A 12,576-nucleotide genomic window follows, 5' to 3' on the forward strand; every position below is an offset into this window, starting at 1 on the left:
TTTCAGTGAAACGCTATGGAGCTTTTGTGTTAAAACCTGTGGATTGAAGGTGGGAGCAGCCCCCTCGTGTAGGGAACAATTTCCTTTCAATTTAATTTTTCTGTCACTCTTTAATTTTAATTAGAAAAACTTGTTTCTTTATTTATTAGTACACACGCACGATACTAACCGTTTTCGTGATCATTGATATAGCTTCGATGTCGTGATTGTCAAGTTCAAAAATTGGGAAAGCGCTACAGACATTTTTAATATTTATCACAAAATAATCCTCCATAATTGGATATCCTTTTTCAATTCATTTTCTATTTTGTTTTATAATACAAATTTCAATGGCGAAAATAGCCCTTGCCTATGTGAAGAAGAAGAAAAAAACAAATGCCACTATTAAAAAGCCATAAAAATCAAATGACATGCAAAGTGTGTTCATACTTTATTATCTCAACTCCGATATTTTTGCCAGCTCTGTTATATGGAGGGGGGGGGGGACTTCATACAAAAGTTATTATGAGATGATACCTATAAAATTGTTATACCAATATTAAAAAAAAAACCTTGTAATATTAAGATTATGATTGTAGCGATAACTGTAACCGAGTAAAGAGCGTGCCATGGGCCATTGTAGTCAAAAAATTGAAATATGCATTAGAAAAAAATAATTAGAAAAAATTCTATTTATTGCTGATTCGGGAATGGTGACTATAATTTTGATCAATATTTATAGTCTTTATAGATTTACTAATCTATATAGACTTATTAATTAGTCTTTGTTTTAAGTTTTTTCAGGTTTGTCGTAGAAATTTCTTCTCCCAAGAGCTTTTGGGGGTTGGTGTTGTAAGTAGTAAGTAAGTATGACGGAAATAGCTTTTTGGGGGTTGGTGTTGTAAGTAGTAAGTCAGTATGACGGAACTAGACCTTTAAGGTCCAAACTAGTGGTGCTGATCTCCGTTTCATGGCCCTTCAACCGGGAAGTACAATGTGGGGCTGGGGGCCAGTCATCCTGTGCTTTTGCACACCCTTCCTGCTTACCTGCCCCGATTTCTCCAGGTACCCATTTAGAGCTGGGTCGACTCTGGCTAAGCTTACAGAGTCACACCACTGACCCGCGTCCTAAACCAAATAACTGGCCACGCCAGGGATCGAACCCGTGCCCCTTGGACAAAGAATTCTCAACCCAGCGTACGTCCACTTAGCCAGGACGGCTAAGTGGGATGATGTTGGGTTTTCAGTAAATCACTAGTTTTAAAATTCTACAGGTACTGGAAAATATCACAAGTCAGCTTCAGCTTTGAATTAAAATCAAGTATTTTGCAGGTATCAAGACATGACTAATTGCAGGAAAAGCCAAGAATGATACGTTCGAGGGATTGAGAGGCAAATCTGGGATAAGTCCTTTTTAGGACTGCATAAAAATGATGTCATTTCATTTTTTGATAGATAAGTCTATCAGCTACAGCTACGTAGCAAAGTTGTTTCAGCTACTTTTGTTGACGTGTTTTACATTATAGACGATGCACTAATTTCCGTTCGTTTTTAAAATTTAAAACTCAACAAAACCTTATAACTCTTTGCTTTCTCGAGAAAAACTTTGCTTTTCAAACAGTTCGTGGTAACGAACTGTAAGTAAGGAGCTACCCGGCTCAATGGTAACCGAAACTCTAGAAAACGGGTTTATGATACCAATAAATATATCAGAAGAATCAGATTTCAATGCTAATTTCAAATATATAACTTACATCAAGTTTAGTTCTACCCATCAAAAGTTACAGGCCTGAGAATATTTGGCTGATTTTCGAAAAAAGGGGGAAAGGCCCTCTAAAAGTTATAGAACCTTGATGAAAATCACACCATCATATTCAGCGTATCAGAAAACCTTACGGTAGAGGTTTCAAGCTCCTATCTACAAAAATGTGGAATTTTGCATTTTTTTGCCAGAAGAAAGATCACGGAATGCGTGTTTATTTGTTTATTTGCTTTTTTTTTCCCAGGGCTGATCGTATCGACCCAGTGGTCCTAGAATATCGTGAGAGGACTCATTGGAACGGAAATTAAAAGTTCTAGTGCCCTTTTTAAGTGACAAAAAAATGGAGGGCAACTAGGCCCCCTCCCACGTTCATATTTTCCCAAAGTCACCTGATCAGAATTTTGAGATAGCCATTTTGTTCAACATGGTTGAAAATATTATAAATATGCCCTTTAGCATGACTTAATCCCCCGAAGTCCCCGGAGGGAGGGCTGAAAGTTATGAACTTTGCCCAATATTAACATATAGTATTGGTTATTAGGAAGTATACAGATGTTTTCAGGGGGGATTTTTTCTGGTAGTAGGGGGGTGGGTGGGTTGGGGGTTATGTGGGAGGATCTTTCCACGAAGGAAGTTTCTATGGGGGAAGGAACATTGCTATGAAGGGGATACCGGATTTACCAGCATTATTTAAAAAAAGATCAGAAATTTAATATAAAAAAAAACAAGATTTCCAACTGAAAATAAGGAGTAACATCAAAACTAAAAACGAACAGAAAATATTACGTATATGATTGGGTTCAACCCCTAGTCAGTACCTCGCTCTTTAATCCAAATTTTTTTTTAGTACTTTCATAAGAGCTATTTATTCTAAAATTAGCTTAAAGAGCTAATTAGCTTTAAGAGCGAAATTCGAATTTTAGCTTAAAGAGCGAGGTATTGACTAGTGGGCGAGCCCCCTAATATAAGTATTAAAAATATATGAATATAGAAGTTCGTTACTTAAGTTAATTCGTAAGTTACGTATATTTATTACTAATAAAAACGTTCGTAAATCAAATTAAACAAGGTTCGAGAAAGCTATTTAACCAAATAAAAGTAAAATTAATATGCAAATTTTGTTTTAATTATTCATGTACTGTGAGCCAAAATCAAATCCTGCATCAATTTAAAAACGTTTAAAAATTAAATAAAAAAAAACAGGTTTTTTTAACTGAAAGTAGGGAACGAGGTTAAAACTTAAAACGAACAGAAATTATTCCGTATATGAAAGGGGCTGTCCCCTCCTCAACGCCTCGCTCTTTACGCTAAAGTTTGTCTTTCTCACAACTCTTATTTTTTTAAACAATAAAAAACTTTTGCGTAAAGAGCGAGGCATTGAGGAGGGGACAGCCCCTTTCCTATACGGAATAATTTCTGTTCGTTTTCAATTTTAACGTCGTTCCTTACTTTCAGTTAAAAAAAACTTGTTTTTTTTATTAATTTTAATCAATATTAGTTCAATTTAATCAATTATACGTTAGTTCATAAATTATAACGGCAATCGTTAATCCAGGCCCTTATCCCCCACTCTTGAAATTTTTAACCCAGGTAAGAATTTAACTACTATTATTTGGTTTCTATATATTTTTCTTTGTATTATTTTGTGTTTGTGTTTCTTTAACGAAAACAAGAATGAAGAAACTATTTCATCCAACTACTACTACTACTAACAACTCACCGCAGCACCAAGCCACCTGAGGCCAACACAGCTACGTACGATCCTCCTCCACCCCAATCTATTAAAAGCCTCATTTTTTACACCCGCCCACGAAATTCCCATGTCCCTTATATCTTTCTTTATGACATCCTCCCACCCAAGACGGGGACGGACTGATTTCCGTTTAGCCCTAGATGGTTGGCCGAAAAGAACAATCTTCGGCAATCCGTCATACTTCATCCGCACAACGAGCCCTAACCACCTCAACCTTTCTTTCATTATAGACCTAGAAAGCGGTAATGAACCACATTTTTCGTATAGCCTATTGTTTGAAATACGGTCAGTCAGCCGGGTACCCAGAACAATCCTTAAGCAATTTCTCTGGAAAACATTTAGCAAATCTTCATCCGCTTTTCGGAGCGTCCATGCTTAAGAGCCATATTTGACCACTGTCATCACTGTAGCTTCTAAGATTCTAATTTTGGTTTGAAGAATTATCTTCCTATTCTTCCAGACTTTTTTTAACTGTGAAAAAACACCCTGAGCCTTGGCTATTCTATTTTTAACATCTTCACTGCTCCCACCATCTTTACTAATAATACTACCAAGGTAAGTGAAGCTGCCCACCTGATCAATCTTTTCATTACCCAATGTCACCTTTTCATCTTCACTTATTCCTAGCCTTAGTGACTTAGTCTTCCTAACATTAATTTTCAAACCAATTCTAGCACCCTGAACTCGCAAAACCTCTAAAACTTCATTGATTTTGCTCACACTTTCATCTAGGATGCTTAAATCATCAGCATAATCCAAGTCCAGGAGACTTTTTCCTCCCCATTTGATTCCGTGGTCTCCCATTGCCTTTCCTGTACTCCTTAAAACAAAATTCATTAAAATGATCCATATAAATGGGGATAGAACTCAACCTTGCTTAACTCCTGATTTAATACGAAACCATCTACTAACCTCATTTTCCACCTGAAACGCATTAATGTTATTCTCGTACATAGCACTAATTACTTTAATGTATTTGTCTGGTATACCATACAAGGATAAAACCTTTACTAAAGCTGCTCTATCAACAGAATCGAACGCTTGCTCATAATCTATAAAAATGAGGATCAAAGGTGTTCGAAAACTTAGGTAATTCTCAATTATTAACCTAAGAGTGAAAATTTGGTCGACACCTCCTCTACCTTTTCTAAAACCGTACTGCTCTTCTCTTAAAACTTTGTCTACAGTATCTGTCAGTCTAAAAAGTATCATATTACTAAGCAATTTGCTACCTACAGAGACCAGACTAATGCCACACATCACCAAAATATGATGTTTCTAACGGAAACATACTAAAATTCCTCGAATAGTCCATTCTTATTAGAGTTAGCAAAATTTTCATCCTTAAAAATTCTTAAGACATCCATTCATTTCTTGGATGGTTTCTAGTTTTGCATCTTCGAGCTCACGTCCTCCTTTACTTATGAGAGAATTCCTACTGCTCTACTACGGTAACATTATATGGAGAATGCTATTATTAAAAAAAGAATTTATAATAGAACATTTAGCAAAACTGAGTAACAACTCTGTGTACTAAGTCTATGATACTTACAGGCGACCTCAATAGTGATGGCATCTTCAATCACCGCAGCTTTGATCGCAGGATTTTCTGCACGGCAGGTCAATTTTTTCCCATTGTGACCTTTATTTACGTTTAGTTGCAATGTAGATATAGTAACATTCTTATCCGACGGTGCCTAAAATAAAATTAGGGTTAGCTTTGTAATACTGGAATATTTGAAGGAGGTTATCCTAATTTGCATGGGCGCCCATAGACTGAATTTTAGTAGGGGGGGGGGGCTTAACTGATCTAATCGGCACTTCCAGTGCTGTATAATTGAAATCTCAATACCATAGGCAGCGCGATAGCTCTGCCTAATTAAAGAGCAATGTAGGCACATTATATTGTTCTTTTTACACCAGGGCACTTCTTACAGAAAGAAATGTCATAGGAACTTCAAAAGAACTCATGGAGGGCAACCAGCTCCCCCTCCCCCACGTCAATCACTTCCCCAAACACATCCAATCAAAATTTTGAGATAGCCCTTTTGTTCAGTGTAGTTTAAAGGTCCGGAAATTATGACTTTGAGAATGACAACAGCCCCCCCCCAAAAAAACCCTCAGAGCAAGGGTTGTAAGTTATGGCATGTGGGGATATAAAGTTTTTTATACAAAGGGTGGTCGTATAAACCTCAGAGGGGACTCATTTGATTTTTGTAATCAGAAGTTCTACTGGCTTTTTTAGCAGTTGAAAGTGATTTTAGGTCATCCAGCCCCCCCCTCCGTACACCCATCATTTCCCCGAACACGTTCAATCACAATTTTTGGCATAGCTATTTTGTTCAGTGCAGTTGAAAGGTCCAGAAATTATGTATTTGAGGATAACTCCCCCTCACCCCCATATAGCCCTCAGGTCAAGGGTTGTAATTTACGCCCTGGGGGCATATAAGGTTTTTATAGAAATAGTGGTCGTATGAACTTCAAAGAGGGCTCATTGGATTGGTAATCAGAAGTTCTACTGGTCTTTTTAATAGTCAAAAGTTATTGTAGGTCATCCAGCCCCCCCCCCCCCCTGTACACCAATCATTTCCCCAGACACATTCATTCATAATTTTTGAGATAGCCATTTTGTTCAGTGTAGTTGGAAGGTCCAGAAATTAATTCTTTGAGGATAACTCCCCCTCACCCCCCTATAGCCCTCAGGTCAAAGGTTTTAATTTACGCCCTGGGGACATATAAGGTTTCTATATAAATGGTGGTGGTATAAACTTCAAAGAGGGCTCATTGGATTGGTAATCAGAAGTTCTACTGGCCTTTTTAATAGTCATAAGTGATTGGAGAAATTATTTTTTTGAGGATAACTCCCCCCATATAGCCCTCAGGTCAAGGATTGTAAGTCATGCACTGGGGACATATAAGGTTTTTATAGAAATGGTGGTTGTATAAACTTCAAAGAGGGCTCATTGGATTGGTAATCAGAAGTTATAGTGCCCTTTTTAAGAGTCAAAGTGATCAGGAGGCAAATAGCTCCCCCCCCCCATACACACACGTCGTATTTTCCCGAAAGGCATCTGATAGAAATTTTAAGATGGCCATTTGTTGTCGTAGAAACTTCGAAAAGGGCTAAGTTGGTTGGTAATTGATAGGGCTAGAGCCTTATTTAATAGTCAAAAGTGATTGGAGGGCAACCACCCCCCGCCCATCATTTCCCAAAACACTTCCAGTCAAAATTTTGAGATAGTTATTTTGTTTGACGTAGTTTACAAGTCCAGAAATTATGTCTTTGAGGATGAAGACCCCCTGACAGTCCTCAGGACAAGGGTTGTAAGGTATGCCATGAGGGCATTTAAGGTTTTTATGGAAACGGTTGTTATGTTAACTTTGGAGAAGGCTCATTGGATTTGCAATCAGAAGTTGAAGAGCCATTTTTAAGAGTCAAATTTATCGGAGGGCAGCTATCCCCCCCATGTCATATTCCCCCCCCCAATGCATCCGATAGAAATTTTAAGATAGCCATTTGTTCAAAAATGGTCCAAAGATCTCATAACACGGCCTTTGGGGTTGACACAACCCCCCCCCCCCCCCCAAGGAATATGGGGATAAGGGCTTTAAGTTATGCCCCGGGGGGATGAAAGGTTCTTATGAAGAGGTGGTCTTGTGAACTTTAAAGGAGGCTGATTTGATTGGAAATGGATAGTTCTAGTTCCATTTTAAGAGTACAGCGTGATGGAGAGAAAATAACCCCCCTCTCCCTGATATCCTTTTTTCCCCAAACACATTCAATTGAAATTGTGAGACAGTCTTGTTGTAGCCAACAGTCCAAACAGAATATAACAATGTCTTCAGTAATCAAATATAAGAAATATTTAGGCGGACGTTGAACTAAATCAAAACAAACGATGAACATGTAAACTTTCAAAAAGGTGACAAAGCAATATCTCAAGAACAAGTTATATTATTAAGTTAGATCTTTAAGAGTAAGTTGTGGGGGATTTTGAACTAGCCAGAAGGCACTATGTGTATACATTTAGTACTACAACTACAGTTACTGTAACTAATGACGCTAAGAGTATTAAGGTGAAACTTCTTGGAAGTGCTTAGTTCCAATCAAACGAAAAACTGTATACACGCAGATTTTCAAAAAGGAATAAGTAATATCATAGGCAGCACCACTCTATAGTAGCTAAAAATATCATTGAAACATTTAAAGAAGCTAATTCAATTCAAAATTAAAAGTTCTAGGGTCCCTTTGAAGAGTAAAAAGAAATTGGAGGCCAATCAGCCCATCTCTCAAGCCAATTTATTTCCCAAACACATCTAGACAAAATTTTGGGACAACTATTTCGTTCAGCATAGTAGAACGGTCCAGCAACTATGTCTTTAGGTATATTGGACATGTCACCCCCCCCCCCCCGATTATGCGAAACTACGGATTCTTATAGAAAAAAATGGAAAGGTATAATTTTTTTCCATGAAAATGATTTTTGTCAATAAAAAACGAACAGAAATTCATCTAAAAAAAACTTTTTCCACAAAAGAAGCTTTTCAAAGAAAAGTAAAGAGCTCCATTAAGCCAAAAATGGGCAGAAATGAAGTCAAGTAATCATCCAAGCACAAAACTACCACAAATCACTATCAATAAATCGATGAAACTCAAAATGAACAGAAATTAGAATAAATAGCCGAGCCAAAATCGAAACGAGCAGAAACTAACATTAGTAGAGCTGATAACCCCCATGCCTTCTCAAGAACAGAACACAATTTGCGCTTTACTGAAAACCATATATGTTTATATGTTTTCACTTTTCTACTTAAATAAGTATAAAACTTATTTTACTCACTTTTTTTTACCCTTTTTTTATTTTAAGGAATAAATGTCAGTATAGGCATATTAAACTGACAATCCATTGTCATTTTTTTTTTCAGTAAAGTCTAAGTTATGTTCTAGTCTTGAGAAGGCATGGGGGTTGTCAGCCCTTCTAATGTTAATTTTTGCTGGTTTTGAGTTTGACTCGGCTATTTATTATAATTTCTGTTTGCTTTGAGTTTCATTTATACTTTGATAGTGATTTGTGGTAGTTCTACTCTTGGAAGATTATTTGACTTTATTTCTACCCATTTTTGGCTTAACAGAGCTCTTTACTTTTCTTTGAAAACTTATTCTGTGGAAAGTATTTTAAATTAATACAAATATATGACACCGCTATTTAGCCAGGGGGGGGGGCAGACGACTTTTTTTTAATCCATTAGGCTATATTTGTTTTTTTTTTTCAAGAAGCTTCTGACCCTAAAACTTGCTTAGATGAAACTGGCGTTTCAATTAACATTTTTGTTTGCTTACAAGGTGATTCTCTTTTTAGCAGCTTCTGGCTCTAACTCTGCTTCAATATATGCTCGCAATAATGGTTACAGTAGATAGAGACATTTGAAGTGACAAATAAATTGTTGCACAAAAGGGTACCATTTCCTTTCACAAAGAACAATTTTGAAAAAAAAGCGGGATAAAATTCTTCTCGACGAACCTTTTGGGAAAGCAATTCGACCAAAACTATGTAAAACACTATATAAAATGTATCCCTTCCCTAGATCCTGCTAAAAAGTCTCACGTATTGCTTAGGAAATTCCCCATAAGTAATTTTTCTGGCGTTTTAGGAAACTTGGGTTGCTAACAACTTTACCTACAGTTGCGTCTTCGAGAGATCAAAAAATTTTAAACAAATATAGCAAGTGACTTTCTCTGACAAGTCAAATGGCTGTTGGTGTAAATTGGGATATCCAATTCAAAATGGAATACTCAAAACTGGCAATGTAGCTAAGCAGAATGACCAGTTTCTATGCTATAAACTAAGATAGCCTAATCCTATTTTTCCCCGTAGTAGCATAATATTTGTAGGCATGAATATATAATGAGTCGGAGGTAATAGGCCGGAGACTGTCTGTGCAGGATTTCGACTCTTGTTGATAGAAGAGCATCGCCAAGTGCTGAAAACCATGTTGTGACCAAGATAGGCCCAGGATAGCACAAAGCCTGCATTCATGGAGCCCCAGGGACTTCTTGTTGTCCGGTTCTAAGCCGGCTTAAGCACTTCGATGTAGACTTGAGAAGATATGTGATCCCCGTCCTGCACTGGTATCTGAGATCTTTGCTTTTCCTGAGGAAAAAATAATTTCAATGATTTAAAGAACATGAAATTTGGAACTTGGAATGTTACAACCTTAAAAAATGAATATCATATCGATATTTTGACTGACGAATTCAGACGATTCGAACTGGATTTATTAGGAGTTTCGGAAACTCATATCTTTGGGGTAGGAAGCATGAAATTAGGTGATATAGAATTTGTTTACTCAGGAGTAGAAATCTAGGTTCCATATTGCTGGGACGTATAGGAATCTCCATGCTATTTGCTGGGACTATGTTCCTCCATGCTATTTGCTGGAACTATGTTCCTTCCTATGCTATTTGGGTGCATTGACTTACCAAGGCCAACCAGACAGGTTTCTGGTGGGTATAGTCTGGTTTGGTGGGTATAGTCTGGTTTGGTTTGTATAGTCTGGTTTGTTAGGTATAGTCTGGTTTGGTGAGTATATTCTGCTTTGTTAGGTATAATCTGGTGTGGTGGGTATAATCTGGTTTGGTTAGTATAGTCTGGTTTGATGGGTATAGTCTGGTTTGGTTTTTTCAAAGAGAGTGAGTATTACGCTTTACTTTTTTAAATCGAAAACTAGAGATTGTCAAATTGCGTATTTAGGATTGGTTTTGTGAGGAAAGCTGTCTATCACCCATGTGTTATCCACAGTTCCATTTCTTTGAAGTTTGTGCTATCAAGAGCGGTTTCTGATTTTTTTTGGACAATTACCTTTAGCCAACAATAGTTTGATATGAATATGTCGGTAGATAGGATTTGTGAATTTGATCCTATTAAGCTAGAAAAAAAGGGTTAAACTAATTAACAGTTAAGGTAACCCGTCGGGGTTGTTAACTCAGGCAATTTGTTATAAATTTGAGACAACATCAATCAATGAAAATGGTTAATGATGATAGAATGACATTGAGAGTTGACCTAACCTTACTTCTTCGATGTGTTCTGTATAATAAACAAGTTGTGTTTGAACAGTTTTGTCAGTTTAAAATAGGGTCCAACGTTATAGTATACAAAAAAGTTGATACTAAGAGAGATGTAGATGACAAGAAAATAATTTTAATAAAGAAATTCAGAACAAACCATAGAAATCCTTGCAAATCAAGTAGTAAGGTGTATGTGAGTACGAACAATCATGGATCATAAGCACCAATGACCCTAACCAGCAGAGACATCAACCCTCCATAGGTCCCCTATCCCCAAACTCAAAGGGTGTCCCCTCCCCTCCAAATTTTGAACCCCCCCCCCATTTTTTTTTTGATTTTTTTTTTGGCAATTGACATTTTTTCTGATAACAAGTATCATTCATTACGATCCTAGCTTTCAAATGTGAAACTTCAGTCCATTTTTGGATTGAAAAATAAACTATTTCTGTAAAATCTGATTTAATAAGGGTTTTTGATCGTAAACTCTAGTTTTTTTGTGAGAAAATTAAGGAAAATACAATTCTCTGGTTCAAATGTGACACTTAAGTCCATTTTTGGATCGAAAAATAAAACTATTTCCGTAAAATCTGAGCTAATAAGCGTTTTTGACCGTAAACTCTAGTTTTTTGTAAGAAAATTATGGAAAATACAATTCTCTGGTTAAAATGTGAAACTTACATCCATTTATGGATAGAAAAATAAAACTATTTTCGTAAATTCTAAGCTAATAACGGTTTTTGACCGTAAACTCTAGTTTTTTGTAAGAAAATTATGGAAAATACAATTCTCTGGTTCAAATGTGAGACTTAAGTCCATTTATGGATCGAAAAGTAAAACTATTTCTGTAAAATCTGAACTAATTAGGGTTTTTGACCGTAAACTATAGTTTTTTGTAAGAAAATTATGGAAAATACAATTCTCTGGTTCAAATGTGAAACTTAAGTCCATTTTTCGTTAAGTCTCAGAGTGAATAAATTCGTAATAAACATCCTTTGTCAGATACATCAAATAAAATTGACAAAATTTAAATTTAAGAATGAATAAATGCTTTAACATCATCCTTTATCGGATATGTCGGATAAAATTGACAAAATCTAAGTATCAGAGCGACTAATTTTTTTTTATCAACATCCTTTGCCAGATACATCGAATAAAATTGATATCATATAAGTGTTAGAGTGAATAAATTTTTTTTATCAACATCCTTTGTTAGATGCATCAAATAAAATTGACGAAATCAAAATTTCAGAATGAATAAATTCATTATCAACATCCTTTCTCGGATATGACGGATAAAATTGACAAAATCTTAGTATCAGAGTGAATATTTTTTCTTATCAACATCCTTTGCCAGATACATCGAATAAAATTGCTAAAATATAAGTGTCAGAGTGAATAAATTTTTCTATCAACATCCTTTGTCAGATACATCAAATAAAATTGACAAAATCTAAATTTCAGAATGAATAAATGCTTTAACAACATCCTTTATCAGATATGTCGAATAAAATTTACACAATATAAGTGTCAGAGTAACTAAATTCTATATCAACATCCCTTTCTCGGATACATAGGATAAAATTGACATAATCTAAGTGTCAGTGTGAATAACTTTTTTTTATCAAAATCCTTTGTCAGATACATCAAATAAAATTGACAAAATCTAAATTTCAGAATGCATAAAATCATTATCAACATCCTTGGAAACTCGATATCCTAAAAGTGTTTGATTCAAACTTTTACCTTGAGAATCGATGTTGTTAGCAGAATTTCAAAAGGATCGTTTATGTTGGCGTATCTGATGAAATAATTTAGGTCGTATGATAATATTTTTTTTAATACAGTAGTTTTTCAGTAAGGACACTCGATATGCTAAAGGTGTATGATTCAAACTTTTACCTTGAGAATCGATGATGTTAGCAGAACTTCAAAAGAAACGCTTATGAGTGCTGGCGTATCTGATGAAATAATTTAGGTCATATGATAAATTTAATTTTTTTTTTAATGCAGTAG

The 12,576-nt window shown here is 35.8% G+C and overlaps 1 protein-coding gene across 1 annotated transcript in view; it reads right to left on the bottom strand.

The window, feature by feature from the left end:
- Positions 1–12,576, bottom strand: part of LOC148950313 (neural cell adhesion molecule 1-A-like) — a 170,036-nt gene that overhangs the window by 152,132 nt on the left and 5,328 nt on the right. Inside the window, exon 2 of the mRNA XM_089091834.1 lies at positions 5,047–5,191. Coding sequence (XP_088947960.1) covers positions 5,047–5,191 — 145 coding nt within the window. The remainder of the gene's footprint in view (positions 1–5,046; positions 5,192–12,576) is intronic.

Source organism: Artemia sp. Qi Xiang Cuo, chromosome 7, assembly GCF_049724085.1.
Source record: "Artemia sp. Qi Xiang Cuo chromosome 7, ASM4972408v1, whole genome shotgun sequence".
Lineage (NCBI taxonomy): Eukaryota > Metazoa > Arthropoda > Branchiopoda > Anostraca > Artemiidae > Artemia > Artemia sp. Qi Xiang Cuo.